Below are 24,459 nucleotides of genomic sequence, written 5' to 3' on the forward strand. Positions count from 1 at the left end.
AAGGCCCAGCATTTCCCCTCCTCTCACTGCCCTTACTTCCATTTCTTATTCTTCCCACAGCCTGAATTGTAAGCTTCTTGGGGCATGGCCCTGCGGGACTGTGCAGAGGGTGGCGCTTCAGGAAGAAGCAGTGGAGGATCTGGAATTACTTGACAGTGAATTTACCGGGTACTCTCCTTTCCTAAGAGCTGTTTTTGTAGCCTTATGAGGCTCTGCCCTCGGGTGGGAAAAATATTGCACCTGGGAAAGGGAAGTGGGAGTCAACAGACACTCAAGGAATAGTTTCGGAGAAAAGGCTTTTATTTCTACCATCCATGAACTGGTAGAAGGAGCAAGTGTGATAAGTCACAAAAAGCATGCACGAGTTCACAGTCATGTGCACAAGCATGTATACCCATTCCAGTTCCCTCCCCCTTTCTCCTCCTTCCAGAGTCCTGCCCCATGAGTTCTTTGAGCATGAACTTAAAGCTGTCTTGGGACTATTGGATTCTTGGCACCCTTCCCAGGAAAGGGGTTTCAGAGTGTTCAGATATGTTTCAATTACTTGACAGTGAATTTACTCTCCATTCCTAAGAGCTGTTTTAAGTAAGGGACAATTAAGGGAAGGATATTATTCCTCTTGATAAGAAGTCTACTTTCCTTGTTAAGTAACAATTAAGGCCTTGACATTAATGTTTATTCTTATTACAATTAAGGCATTGACATTAACGCTTAATCCTATTTTTATTATCAATATGATTAAGGCCTTGACATTAATGTTTATTATTATTATTATTATTATTATTATTATTATTATTATTATTATTATTATTATTTATTACAATTAGGGTCTTGACATTAATGTTTATTCCTATTATTATTCTTGTTACTAATTATTATTACAATTAGGGTCTTGCCATTCATGTTTATTCCTATTATTATGCCCGCCCTCAGCGAGCATGCGCACTCGCCGCCGTACGATTTCTCCCTGGGTAACGCCTCTTCCCCGACTGCGCACGCGCGCCCCGTCCGTGCGGCTGGTTGGCTGGTCCGGAGGGGAAAACAAAAAACAAAACGCCCCCAAAACGCTCCTCCCTCTATTCCTCCTTTTCCGCATCACGTGAGCTAGTCTCCCTCCTCCCAGCCCGGCCTTCGCCTGCCCCGGATGTTGTAGCCGCGCGGTCACGTGAAAAAACACCTTCCCCCCCACCCGCCGTAGGGCGTGCGTCACGTGGCCGGAAGAAGGGCAGGGAGGGGAAGAAGCACGAGAGAGCGGCAGCGACAGGCAGGCGGGGGTCGCCGAAGCCGCCGCCAGGCCAGGCCGCTCTCCGGACGCCGCCATGGGGTGTTGCTACAGCAGCGAGAACGAGGCCTCGGACCAGGTGAGAGGGGAGGGGAGGCCTTTCCTTGCGGCGGCTTCCTCGGTCCTGCCTCTCCTGGCCACGCTCCCCGCCTCTCGGCTGGGGGTTCTGAGGCTGGGGTGGTCCCTGGGGCCGGGGAGAAGGCGGGTGAGGGGGCTCCGAGGGTCGTCCCCTCCCCCCCCCCCCGGGTTCGAGGAGGCGCTGACATACAAGCTCCGGCACAAGGAGAACCGTGACTTTAAAGACGAACGGGAAGCCTTTACAAAGTATTTGAAGACGCAACAGAGCGAACTGGACTCCTTGGCTGGCTTGGAATAAACCGCCACAAACTTTTTTTATTGATAATAATCAGCTACATAGTTTGAGGATCTGTACAACTGCATAACATGCAGAAAACAGCATTCTTTGAGAAATAAAAGACTGGAACTGAGGGAAGTCGGGGTGGGTGGGGGGAGGGAGGAAAAATGGGGGGAGAAATAAGGATGATATGTTTCTGGATAATATGCTTTGTTTTAATTTTGAATAAAAAGAGAGGAGGCGCTTCCCTCCCTGGCTTGGTGTGCGTGGAGATCCTCGGAGCCAACTCCCAGGGGCCGAGGTCCTTTTGCCCTCCCCCTGGCGATGGGCTTGGCCCTTCAGGTGGTGTGCATGTGACCAATTATGCGGGGTGGGGCTTAGACCTGGCCCACCAAATATTGTGTCCAAGTTGCCACCCCTGGGGGAGACCCCCTGTCGTGTGTGCCTCAGGGTGGGGGGCTGGAGAGGGTGCTTGGTGGGCTCCGAGCATGTGCCCAGAAATACATTACTGGGGAGCAAGAAGAAAGCCGAGGATATCTGGTTTGGGGAGGCAGGGGAAGGAATTGGCCTTTGCTTCCCTGCCTACACTACTGGCCAGTTGCGGCAATGCTCGGCTCCCTCTTTTGCACCCTGGGAGTCTTCCTCCACCTCCTTTGTCACTGTGGTTTCTCTGCCTGTTGCTCTTTCCCGCGCCCCCTTCTCTGCTTGTCATTTGTGACACTTTGTTCCTTCACGTTGTCATGCCTTAGTAAGGAGAAGAGATGTGCAGCTTGCAGGCAAGGCTCTCTCTTGTCTTCTTCAGTCTCCTGATCTCACCTAGCACGGTCTGTGGTGCTATATGCCCCTAGTACCTGTTGCTTAAGAGTTTAAGAAATTTATCTTTGGGGGGGGGGAACGCTACCGTTGTTCAGTTCTCATTGCCTTTCTTGGTTTCTGGCAAAGCCTCCAGTTGGGTCCGCTCCCACATTGCAGGTGAGGCAACCTGCAGCCCAGATGGGAGCCTGTTTTGCTTCTTTCTAGCTTGCCTCTCTGGTGTGGTGTGTTTTGGCTCCTGCAGCATGTGAAGCAACAGGGTACCTCTTTGAGCCCCAGTGTTCAGCCTTCCCCTTTGCCTAAAGCACAACTTCCCAAATTCAAGTCATATGACTTCCCTGTAATGAAATGCAAGATCTGTTACGTTCTCACTGCTCTCAAACGTGCAGGCTTGGTAAGTAAGGCAGGGAAAGGCAGCCCAGGCAGGCCTAGGAAAATATTTTGCATTCCAAGCAGCCAAGGTCTCTCACCTTGTGAGGAGAAGCCTGGGCCATGAAGCGGCATTGGAAATTACTCTGATGTGTTTTACCTGAATGTCAGTTTACCCTGCGCTGTGCAGCCTGAATGAAACAAAACTCTGGTTGCCTGGAGGCTCTTTGCAGGTGCCCTTGTTAGTGGCTGGCATATAGCACATTGTATAAGGCTACAATAATAACCATAATCAGTAAGCAGAATTACTAGTATAAAACAGCTCATGTATTTCTAGGCACCTAGGCTTGGTTTGTTTTTGGTTTTTGTTGGAAGCATAGGAGAGAATCCTCTTTCTATTTGTAGTAGATTCTGCACAGAACTTGCTTCTCACATGACCAAGATAGAGAGGTCTTCAGAAATATCCTCTTCCCTTCAGATCTGAGGTTGCATCTTTTGTTGCTCATGCCTTGGCCAGGTTGTGTGTATTTGGGCAGTTGGGGGGGCGGGGGGGAAGAGAGCAGAAATGCCTTGGCCTGAACTCACAGATCTCTGTTACTTGGCAAGCCCAGCCAGATCAGCTGTTCTGGGCTGTCAGCCTACTCACTTTCTATCTCTCCTGCTGCTATTCTTGGTGGCCTCTATTGCTGACATCTTGAAGGGCACCTGTGAAACTGTCACCGGAGCTGTCAAAGGGTGGGGGAATAATCTGTGTGTGTGAGAGAGATAGAGAGAGATAGCGATTCTCCAAGCATTTGTACTAGCCTTTCAACCAACTAGCATTGCTAGCCTCCTAACAACATTGTTTATTTTTTCATTTAAAATACCTTTATGCTGCCTTCAAGGTCGCACCCACAGTACAACAATAGTTAGAAGTGGGATACTTCTTCTCTTTGTTTACTTTCTCTGCCGATCTTATCACAGTGAAGGGAAGAGTGGATCATGTCAGCCCTTTCCTGGAATTATTGTGTTTACCTCTGGCACACTGGCACGTCAGTTTCCATTGGCCCTTACTGTTTAATGCTCTCTCTGTGTGCTGTGGGTGGAGCATGCACAGCCTGAAAGGGAGAAGGGGCCCCTTCAGCCACCCATGTTCGTTTCTCCTGAGGTGACTTTTTACTTTGGCTACTGGTCTGACATCATCATCATTATTATTATTATTTATATACCGCCCTATACCCGGAGGTCTCAGGACAGTTCACAGAATAAAATCAAAATATAAAGCCACAAAATACATAATCAAAATACAGTGGTACCTCAGGTTACATTCGCTTCAGGTTACAGACCTCGCTAACCCAGATATAGTGCTTCAGGTTAAGAACTTTGCTTCAGGATGAGAACAGAAATCGTGCTGCGGCGGCGCGGCAGCAGCGGGAGGCCCCATTAGCTAAAGTGGTGCTTCAGGTTAAGAACAGTTTCAGGTTAAGAACGGACCTCCGGAACGAATTAAGTACTTAACCCGAGGTACCTTCGGGAGGCATGAAGACTTGGGAGTCAGGGGAACCCTCTTGATGCCGGGAATTCTGCACGTTTTTGCATTAAAAGAACTGAAGTGAAAATGTATCGCTTTCTCCATCCTTCACCCCTTCTGGCAAGACAAAAAGTTCACTTGTTAGCATTGTGGCCGAGAAAGAAAGCAGAACTTTTCGAAACAGATATTCCTCGTGTGTTCTCCAGCCCTCTTTGGTTCAAACTCTGAAAGAAAGAATGGAAAGTTCTCTTGCATGAATTCTGTGTAGCTTCCTTTTACTTTTGCCTTTCCAGCCTGTCTGGGGCTCACAAGGCGCCTCTTAAATCACGAAGGAACTTGGCGCTGGGGAGGGTCCTGTTGCACTTGGAGATTTTGTTCGAGTGTTGCAGGGCACACCTGGAAGCCACACTTGGCGTGGGTCCTGCAAGGCTGCCTTGGTTTTGTTTAGGACTAGCACAGCCGTCTGCTGAGTCCCATATAGGCTTCATGGGCATTGGGGAGCAGTTAAGACTTTTGAGGGAGCTGTTGTCAGGCGTTGCCATGGGAACAGAGAGCCCTTTGCTTGGGAAGTGCCAGAAGGACCAGAAGCACTCAGCAGCAGCCGGGAAGGTGACTCAGAGGTTCTGGTGGAATCCCCTTCACAGGCAGGAAGAGCACTTGCCCATTGCACAACAGGCGTGGATGTCTCTGAGGCCTGGAGTGGGAACTCTGCAAGCAGTAGCTAGAGGGGGGAATTGTTTTCCTTCTGTAGTCTTGCTCGGGTACTATTGCATGCTTGGTGCAGCCAAGTGAGCTCTGTTGTCAGGCAAGAGGAGTGGGGAAGGGGCAGCCCTCTACCTCATGCCCTCAGGATTAGGTTTATCTATCTATGTGCTCAGGCTCTGTATCCCAGAATATGCACAGATCTGTCTTTCCCTCTGCTTCCTATCAAATGCAGAGATGTGACTGAGGGTTGAGTAAGCTTGTGCCGGACCACTCGGGCTCCACGTGCCCATACAGTGTCCATAAGAGGTTGGGCCACTGCAGTGCTATTTTTCTAGAAAAAGAGGCACCATAACTCACCAAGGCACTGTGGTCTAAACCACAGGTCCTAGGGCTTGCCGATCAGAAGGTCGGCAGTTTGAATCCCTGCGACGGGGTGAGCTTCCGTTGTTCGGTCCCAGCTCCTGCCCCCCTAGCAGTTCGAAAGCACGTCAAAGTGCAAGTAGATAAATAGGTACCACTCTGGTGGGAAGGTAAACAGCGTTTCCGTGCGCTGCTCTGGTTCGCCAGAAGTGGTTTAGTCCTGCTGGCCACATGGCCCGGAAGCTGTCTGCGGACAAACACCGGCTCCCTTGGCCAGTAAAGCGAGATGAGCGCCGCAACCTCAGAGTCATCTGTGACTCGACTTAACGGTCAGGGGACCCTTTACCGTTACCTTTTAACTCACCAAGAACGGCAACGGCACCCACCTGAGAGGGACCGGAACTGAGTTGCAGTGAGTTCTGTCTGAAATAAAAGCCCTGGGCTAGGGTGCCCCCGAGGAGTTTGCCCAGAGGGATGGGACTGCCTTTTCTGGGGCTGGGGACAAAGATTGGTTGCTCTTCCTCACACCGTTGTGGGTAGCAAGCCAGGCAGCTGAAGTTGGCTGCAATCAGAAGGGAACAAGGCCTTGGTCTGTTTCCAATTGTGAGGACAGCAGTGGTAGTGGGAGCAGCACCTTGGAGGGGTCGGGTTTCAGGAGCTGCAGGGAACGGCCTTGCCAGAGTTTGTGCTCTGAGCATTCCTGAGAGAGGCCCGGTGGGTCTGTCTGGCTGTATGAATGAGAGGCGAGCACTTGCTGGAAGCCGAGTGGCCCTGTGGAGTGATTTGGGACCTGCCCAGGGGGTTGAAAGCCAAGGAGCCCACTGAAAATAGGGGCGAGGGAGAGAGGGAGCCCGAGCTGAGGAAGGCAGGAGAAGCGGGCATGTCTGCCAGCATCTGGAGGGGACACCAGGTTGGAGAAAAGGTGTCATGGTACGTCGGCCTCCTTTTCCAGAAGGATACTCAGAAATGTGGTCCCCTCTCAAAGGGTTGCTACCCAGTCAGGGCCAAAGGTGACCTGTGCTTGTTGGGCTACTTGTGAGCAGGAGGAACTCGTTGTGTTGAGCTAAGTTGATTTAATATTTGTATCCTGCTTTTCCAGCAACAGATGTCAACCTCAAAGTGGCTCACAATGATTGCAGTGGCATTAAAAAACAACACACATTGCTATCATTTTAATGCCAAACAGAGTAGCGTATAAGGCAAACAACAACAACAAATTCAAAGGAAAACAACAAAACGATACAATTCAGTAAAGTCATAGTATTGCCAGGATCCTTCATGACCATATGGACTCTTGCTCCAGAACAACAAAAAAACAGATTAGCTGTTTGTTGTCCAACGCATTGTTTTTCAGCACTGCAATGGGTGGAAGCCACATTCGCTGTGCATTCACTGTAGGCATTTACATGGAACTATGCAATTAAAAACTTTTGGGGTGGGTGGGCAAGGGGTGTCCAGAGCAACACCAGTGGGGAGAAGCTCAGGAAACCAGCCGCAAGTTGCTCCTCATCCCAGAATTCTGTCGCTTTTCTAGCTGAGCCAGTGCAGGGAAGGGAGGGGATCTGCAGCCAAGGTGGATTTGATTTAAATCACTAGTCAGTAAGACTTGATTTAAATCATATTTTTTTTACAGACTCTTTCTTGGTGGTATAATCTTAATATTTAGAACTGGGAAGAAGGGCCTGGAACCAGTGAACTCTTACTACTTGATTGGCAAGCATTTCAAGGTCTCGCCAAGGACTTATAGACTCCAGTTACTATTTCCACCCCCCACCCCCCTTTGGATTTGCTTCTACATTCAGGTGCCTATTCTGTACAGTTAAGTGTTAGTGCAGTTGTTGGAACCCAGTGGGATTGGGAAGAGGTTGTCAGCCCTGAAGGGTCTGCAGCATTTGCCTCAAGTCTGAGTTGCACAGACATGCAATGGACTTGCACAATGATTACACAAAGATCCCAAGTCTTGTGGAGTATTCTGCTCACACGGTTGCACTTTCATTTTTACTGCTTCACACTTAGCTACTTCTGCATGTCCCTGACTCATTTCTCATCTGCCCACTGCCACCCCTCTTACAAGCGGCCTCTGCTCCTGGGGAAGGAGCACTGAATTCGGCGAAGGGAGAGAGGAAGACCTAGGCATGGAGGTCAGAAGCACATTCTGTGTTCAGAGGAGCTGCTGGGCTGCTTGGGTCTCTCAACTAGCAGCTCCTATAGATCAGCTGGAGGTAGGGGGACAGAGGCCTGTTGGGGGCTTTGTCAGTCAAGATGATGTGCTAGGCAGTTTGCAACATGGTCTGGCTCCAGCAGCGGGCTCTCGGTGTGCTAAGAGGGGGGGTGCATACCCTCTTCCATTGTGCATTTGTCGTCGTCCCCCGCCTGAAATATCTGAACCAGGGTTGAACATTGAGCCGTTCTAACTCCTGTGTTCTAACTCCTGTGTGCACGCAATCTGCAGCAAGTGAACACTGGATTGGGGACCTTTCCCTTGCCTGCCAGTGGCTGTTGGGTCCTCTGCAAATTCTGACCGCTGTCTTTCTTTTCCTCCTTGCTTTCCCCACCTTAGGGCGATGAGTCTAAGCCCCTGCTGCCCACTCCCTCCAGCCCACCCAAGCCCTTAAATGGAGCTGAGTACAACTGCCACAACCTGCCTTCAGCCCGGACGGACGAGCAGGCTCTGCTGTCATCGATCCTCGCCAAGACAGCCATGTGAGTTGAGTGTGTTTTTTCTTTAACGAGGAGGTGAAAAGCCAAACGGGATTCATAAAAACATAGAATTGCAGGGTTGGAAAGAACCCAAAGGGCTATTTAAGCCAACCCCCCTGCGATGCAGGAACAGAACGACTAGGACCAAAACAGGCTGTGCTGCACCAAAAGCAGCCTTCCCCATCCGGGCGACGTTTTTGACTACAGTTCCCATCAACCCCAGGTTCCTACGTGGTGCTGGGGATGCTGGGAGTTGTAGTTCAGAACGTCTGGGCAGCTCCAGATTGGCAAGAGCTGGCCTCTTGTATCTCTGGCGGAGGAGCATTCTGAACCACTTTTTGCAGAGCTCTGAGGTTGGGAAGGAGCTTGCGTGCTCAGAGGACCAAGGATTGGGAGGCAAGCAGGGGAAAGGACTGTGCCCCTCCTGGCCTGCCTGGGGTCTTCCAGTGGGGCACCGGCTATGCTGGTCTCACACATTCTAAGGGAAACCTCCAAGGAAGGGGGGACCCTGTGACCCCTCAGATAGTTTGGGTTCATTTCTCCTTCAGGGAGCGGGTCTTCCCAAGGCTGGGCAATTAAGATTCTGGGCCAGCGACAGCTAAAGTTCGCAACACACGAAAAACCAGAGTAAATAGTACAGTGCAGGAGCTGCCTATCCGTGCTTGGCATGTTGGCGGAGGGTCCATTCTCAGGTCTCCGTCAGCTGCTGGGAGGGTGGGTATGCGCAGGATATTTACTTTGATTAAATTTATATCCCACCTGTCAGGGGGCTGCCACTGGAACAGAGGAGGGAGCCAGGGGGATACAGAGAGCCTCCGGCGCTTCTGAGGAGCAGCGTCTCCTCAAGCGGTGGGGAAAGCCACGCCTTCAGTGGAGCAGAGGGGGAAGGGGGGAGCCAAGCGAGGGGAGGGCTCAAGGACGCTACTGAGATCCCAAGCCCCTAACCTAGCCCGGCTGGCCAGGAGGCAGTCGTGCGGTTTCCGTCACCCAGCTTACGCAGAGGGGTGAAACTGAAGGAGGGGAGGTGGAGATTTGGGGTGTCTAAGTTCTTACGCTGGGGGGGGGGACCGGAAGGGGCCACTCTTGGAATCTGCAAGTGACTAAGATGGAGATGAACTTTGTAGATCTGCACTGTAAATAGTTTTGCAAAATAAAAGCTGTAAAAGACAGGTTGGAGTCCTGACTGGTTACTCACGAGCAACCACCACCAGCATCTGACACCACCCTTCCTCTCAAGGTGGCAAGCACATCAACAATAAAACAAGTTGAAAGGTCTTTAAAAAACAATTCAAAGGAAAAGAGAGAGAGAAAAACAATTGTGCATGGTCAGGTATAAGATAAGGAGATGGGGGGGGGGGAAATACGGTAGTATTCCAAGGTCAGATGTATAAACAGCGGGTCAAAAACATTTATAACTGAAACCAGTGTTGGATGAATTGCCGTTTGGGTGGGATTTGGTACCCACGAGATGATTGTTAAATGAGCTATTAAAAAAAAAACCCCAGACCAGCTGCAGAATCCAGCGCATCCACTTCCCCTCCGAGAACCTGAAGCAGGTGGGTTGGGGTCTCTGATCTCTGCCCTGGCTTTCTTGCAGCAACATCATTGACGTTTCGGCCGCAGATCAGCAAGGCATGGAGCAGCACGAGTACATGGATAGAGCCAGGCAGTACAGGTAGGTTCCCACACACCCCAGAGAGCCCAGAGCTTCGTCCCGGAAATCCCCCCCCCCAATCTTCTCCCCACCTGCTTCTTTGCCCTTCACCTGCCAATTGTCGGGACCCTAAACTTAAGAGGTGGGCTGCTAAACACACGAATTAGGTACCAGGCAACTGAGAATTGCTCTGCTGTGGGACTCCATACTGGTCGGGGACTGAGATGCTTCACAGGCCTGACCCTGCTTCACCTAGAAATGGAAATAATGTTCTCCCTTTAGAGCCCAGGGGTGGGCAGATCAGAGTCTATGGATTTGCTTTGAGTCGCTGAACTGATCCATTCCTGGCTATCCCACCGTTTATTTGTTTGAGCCGGATAATTTAGTCGGGGGGTGGGGTGGGGTGGCGAGGGAATAATTTTGCTGTTATTTTAGGAGCCAGAAGTGTCTGCTGGAAAACACCCAGATCCATAGCTGTCAACTTTTCCCTTTTCTTGCAAGGAATCCTATTTGGAATAAGGGAATTTCCCTTAAAAAAGGGAAACGTTGGCAGCTATGCCCAGATTGGTCTTAGGGCAGCAGTTCCCAAACTCCCCAGACTGGACCACTGAAAAATTCTGAGCATCTCGGTGGACCATTTAGTGATCTTTTCTTTATTTTTGCCTTTTATAACAATTGCAATATGCTGTACTAGATGCAGCTTTATGTTTTACAAACATCAAATGACCTGGACCACAGGTGGTCCACAGACCCCGTCGTCGTCCCACACCTTAGAGCAAAGTCTAGATGCCCACTTCCTTTTTGCTCCCTGCTGGTCGGTCTCTCTCTCTCTCTCTCACACACACACACACTCCCTTTTCTTCTCCTTCCTTTCCTTCCAGTACCAGGCTGGCCATGTTGAGCAGCAACCTGATGCACTGGAAGAAGCTCTCGACGCTCCCATCGCTCACCACGCAGCCCCATCAAGTGCTTGCCAGCGACCCCGTTCCCTTCGCAGACTTGCAGCAGGTGGGTACACTCCCCCCAGGGCCACGAGGCTCTGACGCCCACTTCTGCCGTCCCCCTGAAGCACGGCTGGAGAAGACCTGCGGCCCTGCAGGTGGTGGGGTTGGACCATGACTGTGCCGTCCCGAAAGAGAGCTCACATGGCATAGTGGGTAGAGTGTCAGGCTAGGACATGGAAGACGGGTTCAAATCCCCACTCAGGAATGAAGCTCCCTCCATGGGCGACTGTTAGGGCATCAGCTGAACCTCCCTCACAGGGTTGTTGTGGGGGGGGGACGACTCTGAATTCCAGCCCTGCTTTGGCTCTTGAAGCTGGCAGAGTGAGCTGGCCATGTGCACCATCAATGCTCAGCTGCAGGGCTGGGGCACGCCACCCTTCAGTATCTAATCAATAGATTGGATCCTCTCTTTAAAAAGGGAACTGGCCAGAGTCACTCTGTGGTTATCAGCAGCTGCTGCCATGGTGCCTCTCAGGACTGGTTGTTGAGAAGCAGCCATGGGAGATGCTTCTGGCTGCCTTGCTCTGCTTTTGTGGGTCGCTGGATGTTCCCAGGAGGACCCCTGGGCTTGGATGAATCTGCAGGTGGATCCAGGTCCACTTTCTCGCCCCAGATCGACGTGTCCTGCCCGATTATGTACGCTGCTTCAGAAAGTTTTCTGATTAAGCAGTCTCTACAGTTTTTGTGGGACGCGGGTGGTGCTATGGGTTAAACCACAGAGCCTAGGACTTGCCGATCAGAAGGTCGGCGGTTCGAATTCCCACAACGGGGTGAGCGCCCGTTGCTCGGTCCCTGCTCCTGCCAACCTAGCAGCTCAAAAGCACATCAAAGTGCAAGTAGATAAATAGGTACCACTCTGGCAGGAAGGTAAACGCCGTTTCCGTGCGCTGCTCTGGTTTCACTAGAAGCAGCTTAGTCATGCTGGCCATGTGACCCGGAACCTGTCTGTGAACAAATGTCTGCTCCTTTGGCTAGTAAAGCGAGATGAGCGCCACAACCCCAGAGTCGTTCGTGACTGGACGTAACTGTCAGGGGTCCCTTTACCTTTACAGTTTTTGTATTTAGTTATTTATTTTTTTTGCATTTGCATACCACCCTGTACCCATAGATCTCAGGGCAATGTAAAATTACAATATAAACAGCACAAAATGTGTAAGAAAAATATGAACAAAAACAGAAATACCTGGGCCCTACCTCCCCGTTTTACCTTTCTGCCGCTCTGCGTGTTCACAAAGCACTTTGGGTGGGTGGAATCGGCCCCATGGAAGCCGCAAGGGGTGGGGTAAATGTCGCATGACCACGGTGTGATGAGACATTGTCCTCCCTAAAAAAAAGAAGGCATTGGGGGCAGGCGAGGCCGGCCCTTCCAGGAGGCAGAGTTAAGCAGCTGCCTCGGGCGGCAAATTCCGCAGGGCCAAAAGCGGCCAGGAACGTGAGCTTGTGTGTTCTGCCCAGAGCTAGTCTGCTGCCGCAGGGTGCGGTGGAGGACTGTTGCATCCCCAGCTCTGAAGAAAGAGTCAGCTTTTGACCAGAATTTTTGCATTCGGGCAGCAAACAGGCTGTTCCTGGCAGCAGAGGCATTGCGTCCTCACCTGTGGCCTCGCGCACCAGCAATATCCAGTTCAGCCTTCGCCACACAGGGGACCACGGGATGTTTTGGCCTCCGTGTGCTGGTTGGGGCTGATGGGTGTTCGGATTCCGAAACATCTAAAAGGTAAAGGTAAAGGTACCCCTGCCCGTACGGGCCAGTGGCCAGCGCTGTCCGGAGACACTTCCGGGTCACGTGGCCAGCGTGACATCGCTGCTCTGGCGAGCCAGAGCCGCACACGGAAACGCTGTTTACCTTCCCGCTGGTAAGTGGTCCCTATTTATCTACTTGCACCCAGAGGTGCTTTCGAACTGCTAGGTTGGCAGGCGCTGGGACCGAGCAGCGGGAGCGCACCCCGCTGCAGGGATTCGAACTGCCGACCTTTCGATCGGCAAGTCCTAGGCGCTGAGGCTTTAACCCACAGCGCCACCTGCGTCCCCTACCGCCACCTGCGCCACCTCCGAAACATCTAGAGGTCCCCATTTTGGCAAAAGCTGAATCACTGGCGCTTTTGAGTTTGCATACGGGCCTTGTCTAAAACTGAAAAAGGCTTGGTTCCCCCCCCCCCAGCCCTGAGTTCAAATCTTGCCCCCTGGAATATGCTGGTTTTTGGGTGACGTGAATCTTCTCCTGGAGTGCCCTGTATACGGCTCACCCCTCCCTTCTCCCTGTCTCCCCCCAGGTCTCCCGGATAGCTGCGTACGCCTTCAGTGCTCTCTCCCAGATCCGAGTGGATGCGAAAGAAGAACTGGTTGTACAGTTTGGGATCCCCTGATGCCGATCCCGCAGGCGCCTGTAACTTCTTGTTTTTTAACAACCTCCCACTTTTCCTTTCCTCTCCTTTGCCACAGTCGGCTTTTCACTGCAGTGGGACTTGTACGGATCAGCGATACACTGAACCTCCTGCCACTTGCGCCCCAGAGACAGTCGCCTCCGCCGGCTGCCAGCTCCCCGGGGCTGGTCGGACCCACGTTTCTTTCCCCTCCCATGTGTGTTTGTGTGTGTGTGGGGGGGGCATATTGGTGCCAGCCTGTACATGAATTGGTTTGAGGAGGGGGCAGGCCCTGAACACTGCATGCTAAGCCCAGCTCCTAAAGAGGTGAGCACCGCACTATTGGTTATCGAGGGGACGGGATCCTGAGGCCCACTGATGGCGGGGGGAGGACAGCTGGCCTCGCTTTCATTATTTACCTTTTTTTTCTCCTAATAAGGCTCTGAAATTCTGGCCTCCGGGGTTAGGGGGCTGAGATGCGTTGCAGCTGCTGCCTGCCCCTTCCCACTTGGGGTTCAACCTGCATTACCTTCCCGTTGCTGCCCGCAGAATGCTGGGCCTTCTTTTTAGGATTTTTTTTTGGGGGGGGGAACCAACGAAGGGTGCGTTGGGTTGTCTTCTTCTTCCTGATAGGAAGGAGGGGAGGGAAGAAGCCAAAGAGCAGCTTGCGGGGGGTGGGGTGGGGTGGGGGAGCGGGACACACCCTGCAGCTCCTCTTTTTTTCGTGTCTCACCCATCACCACCCTCTTTTTAAGTGGCTCAACTGTCGTTTCGTTTTAATTTTTTGGTTTCCTTTTTTTTTTTTTGCTAAAGTAGATAAAATATAAGTACGTTCATCATCCACGCAAAAGGCTCCTGGTTGTTTTGTCGTGCGACTCGGTCAATCCAGGGGGTGGGGTGACCCCCACCCCCCAGATGGGCGGGGTGTAAATAAAAAAATATTATTATTAAATTATATAAGTAAACAGCAGAACCGGAGAGCTGATACCCCTGGTACCTCTTGGAGAAGCATTTCTATTGGAAAAGAAACCGGCGAACACCAACGGAGATACACAGCAGTGGGGGCGCCACCCCACAAAAAGGGATTCCCCTGCACAAACGCCACTGAACGGAAACGGGTCTTGCAGCAGGTCAGGCGACTCTCCCTCAAGCTCCGTAAGGACCAGGAGGCGCTCTCTGGCACAGAGGCCTTTCCTGTCACTTAGGAGGTTGAGATGCCAGGATCTGAACCTAGGACACTCTGCAGGTGCTCTGCCATTGAGCCAGGGATGGGGGGGAACAAAACTCCCAGCGTGTGAGGGCTGCACTTCCATGGGCAAGGGGGGTAAGGAGAAGGGACTCAAGGCTGGCACAAGGAAAGGGTCTGAGAGGTGTCATTCCCTGTTCCCCCCACCGCCTCACCCCATTGCTAGGAGAATTTGGAGGGCAGCTGCCTTAAATCCACAGTGGCTGCATCCTATGTGCATCTGTTACGCTGTGCCAGAATCCTTGTTGGGTTTGCAGTGGCTTCCCTTTGGCAAGGGCAGCCTGCCCCTGCCGTCCAAGATGGCTGCCACCACGCAGGGGCTGATGGGAATGGAGAGGCCAGCACATCTGCAGGTCAGGAAAGGCTGGCTGGCTGGCTCCGGCCATCTGAAACAAAAGGGAAAAACGAAGGTGTCTTCTGCACCTTCGGTTTGCAGAAGGTGGGTCTGGATGACTCTCCCGGCACTACAATTCTCTGATCTCCTGGAGCGCTGCAGGTGCCCTAGTGTACACTGCTTGTTTTCCACTGCTCCAGAAACCAACGGCTTCAAACGGCAAGAAAAGGAGATTCCGACTAAACGTCAGGAAGAACTTTCTGGCACTAAGAGCCGCCTGGCAGTGGAACGGACTCTCTTGGGAAGTGATGGACTCTCCTAACTTGGAAGTTTTTGATCACAGGTAGTGGTGGTGGTGGTGGTGGTGGGGGCAATCTGCGATTTCTGCACCACATGGGGTTGGGCTAGAGGATCCTTGCGTGTCCCTTCCGACAGCACAGTTCCAGGATCCCATGAACCACAGATTCCACAACCTGACGCATCCCGGAAAGTGGGGAGGCTGAGGCCATTGGGCACAACTGCAGGAAAGGCTCCCAGCCCCGCCCCCCGCCCCCCCCGGGGCCCTCTCCCTTCCCCCATCCATGCTCTGCCATGCCAAGGTGCTCTAACTCTTTATTCCCAATTGAGGCTGGAGATTGCAGGGGCCTCCTCTCCCTGCTGCCAGAGCAGTGGGGCCATCAGTAGTCGTCCCTTCTCTTGCGGACTTTCTTGGGCCTGATGTTCATGCGCCTCCAGACGGCCGCGGTGGTGCGGTCGAGCTTCGTGACGCCGCTGAAATCGAAGGACTTCAAGTGGGGCAGAGTGGACAGGACGTAGCTCCTGGCAATGTGCAAAGTACAGTGCCGGGGTCAGTGTTTGGAGGACAGCCAGCCTGCCTGCCTGCCTCCCTCCCTCCTCTCTCACGCGGAGCACAGTTAAAACTCCAGCCCCTGCCGCTCCCTGTCCTGGGTGCCCCACACTCCTGTTCCCCGAGGGTTGGTTTTCTTTTTGGAGGGCGAGTGTTTACCTGTAGCCCTTCTCCTCCTCGACGGGGTTTCCATGCAGCGTCAGGTTCCGCAGGTGCGGGAGCACCGCCAGCTTGTCCACCTCTGAAAGCTGCTGGATGGCGTTCCCGTGAAGGTTGAGGTGGCGCAGGTTGTAGAAGGAAGTCAGCACCTGGGCAGAGAGGCCGGCAAGCGGCGGGCTCAGAAAGGCAACAGCAGCCGGGCAGGCTGCAATCTGCCGGGTGCTGCACTCGGCGCAGATCCCCTACCAGTTTCCAAATCCAGCCCCCCTCTGGCAACTTCCAGGCTGGACTACTGCAATACGCTCTCCGTGGGGCTGCCCTTGAAGGCGACGTTCATTGGTTCAAAACACAGATTGCTGCCTGGGGCTCTGTTTAGATCACATACCTTTTCCCTGGTTGGTTTGTTGTATTAATATAATTTTTATCAAAAACTTGATTGTTTTAAAACAGCTTCCCCCGGTTTACGGGCCCCATTCAAGGTGCGCAGTTTGGTATTTAAATGACATAGACCCCAGATATCTGAAAGGTTGCCTCTTTCCCTACAGATCCTCTCGGGTGCTACGATTGGAAGAGGGGGGCCCTTTTGTTTGTTCCTCCACCCCCAGAGGCCCAGGGAGAAAGGGCCTTCTCTGTGGCAGCCCCTAAGCTGTGGGACTCCCCCCCCCCCCAAAAGAGATCTGTCTGGCGCCTTCACTGCACCTCTTCATCCTGCCTTTTGACGCATCTATTACTAGCACCCACCTTATTGTTGGGATTTCAAGCTGTTTTAAATGGGTTCTGATGTTGTGTTTTAATGCTGTAACCTGCCCTGGGAGCTCGGAGTGAAGGGCGGGTAATCAAATAAACGAAATAAACAATAGCTCCAGCACTCAACCGAGGCAGCTGTGCCCCAGTTAGCATCTTGATGGCCCCCCCCCCAAATGAACTTATCTGATGGCGGCAAGGACGGTGTTGCCGGTGCGTTAATCTGCTTTGCGGAGCAACAGTGAAATCTGTTTAAAGGAGCTCCGGGGAACACGACTACGCTACCGGGTCGATGATGGGCAGGTCGTTGAAGGAGAGGTCGATCCAGTAGATGTCCTCTGGGTACTCCAGGAGCTTGCCCACAGTCTCTGTGAATTGGGTCAGCTCCCCGAGGGTGTTGTTGTTCAGCCAGATGGCCTGCGTCAGCAGCCGGCCCCCTTCGGACCGAAGGATGGGCTTCAGGCCGGCCCTCGGCTCCTCCGTCAGCAGGTCTGGGGGTGGCAGAGAATGGGCAAGGCAGGATCAGGGAAGCAGGAAAGGAGCACTTGCTGTGCGTCCTTCCTGCGCGGCTAAGCTCTGCTGAAGCAGCAGCCAGTGCCTCTGAGCACGCGCAGAGGACATTTCCACTGCCACCATGCAGCCGCTGCCTGCTTGTAGTGAGGTTACAGGGAACCAGACAGAGGGCCTTCTTGGTAGTGGCACCCGCCCTGTCGAACATCCTGCCTTCAGACGTGAAGGAAATAAGCAGCTATCCTATCTTTAAAAGACATCTGAAGGCAGCCCTGTTTAGGGAAGTTTTTAGTATTTAATGTAATGTTTTTAACACTTGATTGGGAGCCACCCAGAGTGGCTGGGGAAACTCAGCCAGATGGGCGGGGTATAAATAATGAATTATTATTATATTCTTGTAACGCTTGAGACCAGGGGTTCCCAGGTTTTAGGGGACCACCGTCCCCCTCAGTTCCATAAACTCACCTGCAGTGCCCCCTATCCTATAAAAAGCGTTATTCATAACAGCAGTTTGCATGACCCACTTAGGTAGGCAATAGCCTGATATAATTCAATTCATTCAAAATGCATTTAAAACCAGTTGAATTAATTCACCCAAAATGAATGACCTTGAGCCATTGTTCTGAATACGGCTTTTAAACAGGGGGTGCTGGGGTGAGTTTATGGAGCCGTGGGGCTGAGTTTGGGAACCGCCGGGTTATGCCATACCTTGCATGAAGCTGATGCCCCGAAATGAGTAGTCCAACGGAGGGGCCTGGAGAGAGGCCGTGCTGTAGTTCCACCGGGCGCAAGTCTTTCCCCCTGTGCTAACAAAACACAATCGCACACGCAGGAAGGTTGGTGCCATTTGTCCTTGGGTGTGTGTGTGTATTAGTTACACAAGGGGACTTGCTCCCCCCTCGGTTGCTCTGCCCTGCCCACCTTGGCCCTTCTTGCAATGTGTGGGACTTACAAACTCATTTAGGTAGGTAGCCGTGTTGGTCTGACGCAGTAGAAATATATATATATAAAATACAAAAATTGTCCAGTAGCACGTTAGAGACTAAGTTTGTTCTTGGTATGAGCTTTCGTGTGCATGCATACTTCTTCAGATACACTGAAATAGAAGTCACCAGACCTTTATATATAGTGAGAGGGTGGGGAGGGGCAGTGGCACCCGCCCTGTGGAACGCCCTCCCACCAGGTGTCAAAGAGAACAACTACAGTGGTACCTCAGGTTACATACGCTTCATGTGTGCAGAGTGGTGACGTAGGCTTCTTGGGAAGTATCCGGTTCACCACTGCAGGCTGTCTTTAGGGGGTCTCTCCAAGAGCGACCGCTTTTCGTTACAACACAGGCGTTGCCTTGAAGTCAAACTGGGAGGGGTGTAGGTGGGAATGGCAAACACTGCAGGGCTGGCGCCGGAGACTGGTGGTGAGGCTGCGCCCCCTGTCTCCAGCGGAGGGCAGCAGTGTTCCTCTTGCTTTTGCTTCAGAGCAAAGGACACATTTCTATCCTTGCCTGCCACCATTACCAAAGGAGGCGAGAGGCTGTGCACACATCGTATGAATGGGGCCTTCAGACACTCCTCTCTCGCAATGCAAATACTGTGGTGGTCATAAAATTGAAGGCTGCCTGTTTTTGCTGTACGAGGCAAGCCACGACTGCTTCTGCCAAACTAGGCCTTCTATACTGACATGGAGCCAGCGGGGCTAAGATCCTTGCAAGAATTTTGCCGGCTGCAGGCAAACTAATATCAGTGTTCTCACAGAAGCAAAGATCACCAGTGTTGAAGCAGTGATTCTGGCCATGTTGTGCGGATGCCTGATGATCGTCTTCCAAAGCAACTACTCCATTCCAAACTTAAAAACGGAAAGCGTAATGCTGGTGGTCAACAAAAGAGGTTTGAAGGCTGTCTCAAGGCAAATCTTAAAAATGTAGTATAAACACCAACAACTGGGAAACACTGGCCTGCGAGTGCTCCAACTGGAGAACAGCCTTTACCAAAGGTGTCATGGGCTTTGAAGACACTAGAACTAAGGACACAAGGGAGAAACGTGCTAAGAGGAAGGCACGCTTGGTAAATCCACACCGTGATCAACTCCCGCCTGGAAACCTATGTCCCCACTATGGAAGGACGTGTGGATCCAGAATTGGCCTCCACAGTCACTTACGGACTCATTGTTCAAACCATGTTCATGGAAGACAATCTTACTCGGCGACGAGGGATCGCCAAAGAAGACGAAGGAGCAAGTGGGGCGTAGTGGTTAGAACATTGGACTAAGACCTGGGAGACCAGGGTTCGAATGCCCCCTTGGCCATAGGAAGCTCACCTCGGGCCAGTCCCTCTCAGCCTGGCCTACTTTGCAGGGTCGTCGTGGGGACTAGAGGAGGGGAAGAATCATACAAGCTCCTTGGAGAAAAAGGTGGGCTATACACAACACAATAATTCTGAATCGGCTCTCACTAGCTAGGAGATAAATCTTGTGGCGATAGTAGAAAGTTTTCTGAAAATGCAGTTTTTGCAGTATTTTAAAAAAAAGCAGCAAGTAGAGTTTTTAGAATTCTTAACAGCACAAATCTGTAGCAAAACTGTGTCAAGGTCGCTACTCACCTGGGAAACGATATCGCAGAACTAGCCTGAGGGAGATGGAAAAAGAAGCAACGTGTATTATCAGCAGGGAGATCCAACATGCACAAGAGTCTCACCCAGAGATGGACAGCTGAATTTGTCCCCCCCGCCCCCCACCAACAATTCAATGGGGCTGTGTACCAAGGTGTGAACTAAGAAGTCTGCCCCTCCCAAAGCAAATGGTTGTGAAGGTGTAAAACAACAATAAAAAACAGAGATTGGTTTTACTATACAGTGGTACCTCTGGATCTGAACAGGATCTGCTCTGGAGCCCCGTTCGCATCCAGAAGCGAATGCAACCCGCGGACGCGTGTGCCGTGACTTGTCGCTTCCGCGCATGACGTCATTTTGACTGCACATGCACGAGTGGCGAAACCCGGAAGTAATGCGCTCCGTTACTTCAGGGTCAACGCAGTGCACAACCCAAAAATAATTATCCTGAAACTATTTCAATCCAAGGTATGACTGTATACATAGGCAAGCTACCCAATACAGAGTCAGGCCTTTAATAATAATAATAATAATAATAATAATAATTTATTATTTGTACCCCGCCCATCTGGCTGGGTTTCCCCAGCCACAGTGGGCGGCTTCCAACAAAGATGAAAAATACACTAAAATGTCACATATTAAAAACTTTGACATCTGATGGGAGGGCGTTCCACAGGGCGGGCGCCACTACCGAGAAGGCCCTCTGCCTGGTTCCCTGTAACTTGGCCTCTCGCAGTGAGGGAACCGCCAGAAGGCCCTCGGAGCTGGACCTCAGTGTCCTGGCAGAACGATGGGGGAGGAGACGCTCCTTCAGATATACTGGACCGAGGCCGTTTAGGGCTTTAAAGGTCAGCACCAACACTTTGAATTGTGCTCGGAAATGTACTGGGAGCCAATATACATCTTTCAAGACCAGTGTTATATGGTCTCGGCGGCCGCTCCCAGTCACCAGTCTAGCTGCCGCATTCTGGATTAGTTGTAGTTTACGGGTTTCAAAGGTAGCCCCACATAGAGCGCATTGCAGTAGTCCAAGCGGGAGATAACCAGAGTATGCACCACTCTGGCGAGACAGTCTGCGGGCAGGTAGGGTCTCCGCCTACGTACCAGATGGAGCTGGTAAACAGCTGCCCTGGATACAGATTTGACCTGCGTCTCCATGGACAGCTGCGAGTCCAGAATGACTCCCAGGCTGCGCACCTGGTCCTTCAGGGGCACAGTTACCCCATTCAGGACCAGGGAATCCTCCACACCTGCCCGCCTCCTGTCCCCCAATAACAGTACTTCTGTTTTGTCAGGATTCAGCCTCAATCTGTTAGCCGCCATCCATCCTCCAACCGCCTCCAGGCACTCACACAGGACCTTCACCGCCTTCACTGATTCTGATTTAAAAGAGAGGTAGAGCTGGGTATCATCTGCATACTGATGAACACCCAGCCCAAACCTCCTGATGATCTCTTAGTCCACCCAGCTCAGTACTGCCTGCACTGGCTGGCAGCAGCTCCCCATGGTTTCAGCAGTGCCGTCTCCCAGCCCCACCTGGGATTTTCTGACACTGAGCTGGCACCTCTATGCTTTGTGAGAGTTGCCCCAGGGACACCTTGGCGCACGTGCTCCACAACTGCGGAGGCTCTCGCTGGAAATGCTGCTCCGAAGCCGAGCTGCTTATGCTTCTAGCGCTCAGAGCCATGCCTGAAGGAGAGAGAGGCCCCCAAGCAGTTGGGAGTCTTGAGGACTGCAGAAGGGCTCCATTGAGAGACGAGGAAGGAAAGCTGTGCAGATCCATCACCTTGCAAACAGCAGGACCCTGGAGGAGCCCCCTAAACATGATAGCCAGCAGGATTAAAAACAACAAACAAACCAGAAACCCACAGTTCTTTCCCCAATGCAACGCTGGAGAGCCTCCATCCTGCTGTGGCAGATGCTTTGCAAAATTGCTGCTCCGACAGCAGGGCCTACAAAGCAATGTGATTCCACGAAGAAGCAGCAAAGTGATTGCAGGAAGGGATGCGGCGCTTCGGCCAGGTCCTGTGGGCTCTCCTCCTTTTTCTTTCTTTTCTTTCTGTTTTATATATATATTTACTGGTTTTTTAACATATCATTTCCAACAATCATTTAACCTAACTTCTAATCTTACACAATATTTTAGACTTCCGTCAACAACCTCTGAAGATTTTCTGTTCTTCATCACTTGTTCTGCATTTCTTAATTTCTCTTTTACTTTTAATTATCATTAACTAATCATTCTTTTCAGGGTCTTCCTTTCAATATTTCACAAAGTCCTCCTTGTAGATCTTCTTGCAGTCCTACTAGCGTCATCTGTTGATTACAATTGCTTTTCAAATAGTTCAAATATTTACTCCAGTCTTCTAAGAATCTCTGATCCCGCAGGCTTCGAATCCTTCCTCTTAATTTATCTAATTCCTCTTAATTTAATCTAATTCCTCTTAATTTATCTAATTTCCTTTGCCATTCTTCTTTCGCAGGTAATTCTCCTTGCTCCCATTTTTGTGCTCCTTTTTTCACACGAGCCCCGCTGCTGCAGCTGCGTTGCACTGATCCTGGCCTTTGCACGCGCACCCCCGACGTGCCTTGCACGGATCCCTTCTCCGTCCCCCCGCCCGCCTTTGCACGCGCACCCCCGACGTGCCTTGCACGGATCCCTTCTCCGTCCCCCCGCCCGCCTTTGCACGCGCACCCCCGACGTGCCTTGCACGGATCCCTTCTCCGTCCCCCCGCCCGCCTTTGCGCGCGCACTCACCATGCCCGCCGCTTCGCCCGCCGAGTCCGCCTCTCTCTGCCTCGCACATTGGAACGCGGTGCGGACAGAGGGCGGGGCCGTCGCCACGGCAACCGAAACACACACCGCGTGGGCGGAGCCTCCTCCGCGCCCACCCGCTCGGCGCCGCGGGGCCCGCCGGGAAACGTAGTCCTTAAACTCCTCAGCCACGCAGGGCTTGCCGGGAAACGAAGCCTTCCCTCCCGCGTGCGCGCGGGGCCCGCCGGGAAACGTAGTTCTCCGCTCAGGCGCAGTCTCCGCCTCTGGGCTTCGAGGCCTCAGCCTTGTGGCTTCTCGGGCGTTTTATTTTTCTTTTTTGTTCAGAAGTTTTTAACCCTCGCGGCGCCTCTCCTGTCCCTTGGGCCGCGGGGGCGACGGAGGCCTAGCCGCTTGGATCCGGAGGCCGACTCGCGAGGAGGACGGCGGAGAGGAGGCCCCGCGGCAGGTAGGCGGGCGGCTGGGAGCGCGGGAAGATTTACCTCAGGAAGGCAGCCCTCCACTCCCCGCTCTTCGTCTGGTGTTTTTTTTTGGGGGGGGGCGCTCCCCAACTCTTGGAAAGGGAATGAGCCTCTCCGGTACTTTTCTTCCCCGTGTGTAAAATTGAAATTAAAAAAAAAATCCTCTCAGGGAGCCGCGAGGGGGGGGGGAGGGGCAGGTTCGTTTCATTTACCTCATGAAAGTAGGTTTCGTGGAAGAAAAGGGACGGCCTCAAAGCGAGAGAACAAGGGGGAAAAACAAACCCCCAAAGTGTTACTACCCATTTAAGAAAAGTTAACGCTAGGCTGTAAAACCAGTTGTTGCTTTTTTCCCGTTTCATTTTAAAACTCGTTAAGATCTGGACAGGGTCGTCCGAAGGGGTTACAAAAAATTGAAATGTTTTCAGAAGGCGCCCAAAAGCGGGAGGGCGAACGAGGCGCTTCTCTTTTCCACTGTGTCAAGTGGCGGGTAGTTCCACTTCCCCCGCCTGCTTTCTCAGTTAGCCTGGGGAAAGTGAGCAGCCCCGAGTTCGCCTGGAGGAGGAGGAGGAGGAGGAGGGTGAGGAAGCCGCTCTCCCAACTGGCCTGTTAGTAAAATAATAATAATAATAATTAATGGTTTCTTTCACTTGCTTCCCACCTGTGGATACCAGGCCAGTTGTGAAATACAAAGCGGCAATTCTGTGTTTTCTCTGTTTATTGCAATTACTGGTATATTTCCCGCATTTTCCCTCCCAAGGAGCTCCCTCCTTCCTCATTTAGCCCCCACAACAACCCTGCAAGGTAGCTGAGTCTGAGAGAGGCAGTGAGTAGCTCCCAAGGTCACACCTAGTGAGCTTCATTGCCAAGTGGGGATTTGAACCCGGGTCTCTTCCAGGTCCTGGCTATGAAATTCACAAGAAGAGTGGGGATTTGGACCTGGGGTCCCTAATCCAGCAGCATTACCACTTTGCCACACGGGCTCGGAGCTGCTATATTGCTGCTTCCCTTTAGGTCTGTTTTGAGGTTTATTGCTCTTTTCTTTGGTATGTATTTCTTCCTCCCTCCATGAGCCTGGGCTTGAGTTTGCTGCCTTTTGGCACTCTGGACAGCCCTGCAAATTAGGTTGAGCTGAGAGAAGGGATAAGCACAAACACACACACGGGCTGACCCAAAACTTGCCAAGTGGCAAATGGCCTTAATCTGAGGCTCTTAACTTCTGCAGCTGCTTAATTTTGTAAAAAGAAAAGCAAGCATTTATGTTTCTGTCTTAAAAATGTAGAAGACCTTTCCTTCCGACCCCCCACCCCCTTGCAAGTCACAAGCGTTGGTGAATTAAGTCAGAAAAAAGTTTTAAAAGATGAACTCAGCCAGAAAACAAATACTCGCTTATCCAACGGCGCTCCCTCTGCCCAATTCACAACAGAAGAGCCATATGTTGTACAATGAAGCATTTCAGATGAATTGAATATTTTGGTGGCACTTCTGTGTGGGGAGTTCCTACCTTGAGAGATGCTACTTACCAGGGTATCTTGCACTTAATAATACTAAAAACAAAAAAATTTCCTTCCAGTAGCACCTTAAAGACCAACTAAGTCAGTTCTTGGTATGAGCTTTCGTGTGCATGCACACTTCTTCAGATACACTGAAACAGAAGTTTCCAGACCCTTCTA

At 51.8% G+C, this 24,459-nt stretch overlaps 4 protein-coding genes across 5 annotated transcripts in view; 2 read left to right on the forward strand and 2 right to left on the reverse strand.

Annotated features, from left to right (window-relative positions):
- The window catches only part of LOC310843682 (secreted frizzled-related protein 2-like), a 246,280-nt gene that overhangs the window by 20,923 nt on the left and 200,898 nt on the right, over window positions 1-24,459 (reverse strand). The window contains exon 1 of one of the 2 annotated variants that reach the window (XM_083737331.1): window positions 37-77. The exons of the other annotated variant lie outside the window; for it this stretch is intronic. The gene's annotated coding sequence lies outside the window, so the exon portion shown is untranslated. Of the gene's footprint in view, window positions 1-36; window positions 78-24,459 lie in introns of those variants that run through there. 2 annotated transcript variants of the gene reach the window in all.
- LAMTOR1 (late endosomal/lysosomal adaptor, MAPK and MTOR activator 1) lies at window positions 1,200-13,962 on the forward strand. The gene is made up of 5 exons (XM_083737533.1): window positions 1,200-1,361; window positions 7,955-8,097; window positions 9,692-9,769; window positions 10,630-10,756; window positions 13,023-13,962. The coding sequence occupies exons 1-5, from the start codon at window positions 1,320-1,322 to the stop codon at window positions 13,113-13,115; spliced, it is 483 nt and encodes a 160-aa protein (XP_083593659.1). The 5' UTR covers window positions 1,200-1,319; the 3' UTR covers window positions 13,116-13,962.
- On the reverse strand, window positions 15,288-22,401 carry LRRC51 (leucine rich repeat containing 51). Its single transcript, XM_083737468.1, has 6 exons — window positions 22,314-22,401; window positions 19,547-19,572; window positions 17,661-17,758; window positions 16,728-16,933; window positions 15,699-15,847; window positions 15,288-15,511 (listed from the first exon to the last, which is right to left on the reverse strand). Exons 1-6 carry the CDS (start codon window positions 22,314-22,316, stop codon window positions 15,370-15,372), a joined length of 624 nt encoding a protein of 207 aa, XP_083593594.1. The 5' UTR covers window positions 22,317-22,401; the 3' UTR covers window positions 15,288-15,369.
- Window positions 22,314-24,459, forward strand: part of NUMA1 (nuclear mitotic apparatus protein 1) — a 78,528-nt gene continuing 76,382 nt past the window's right edge. The window contains 4 exon segments of the mRNA XM_083735818.1: window positions 22,314-22,450; window positions 22,453-22,528; window positions 22,530-22,573; window positions 22,576-22,776. Coding sequence (XP_083591944.1) covers window positions 22,315-22,450; window positions 22,453-22,528; window positions 22,530-22,573; window positions 22,576-22,776 — 457 coding nt within the window. The 5' untranslated portion in view covers window position 22,314.

This window comes from Podarcis gaigeae (genome assembly GCF_964106915.1).
Source record: "Podarcis gaigeae genome assembly, chromosome: 4".
NCBI classification, from domain to species: Eukaryota; Metazoa; Chordata; class Lepidosauria; order Squamata; family Lacertidae; genus Podarcis; species Podarcis gaigeae.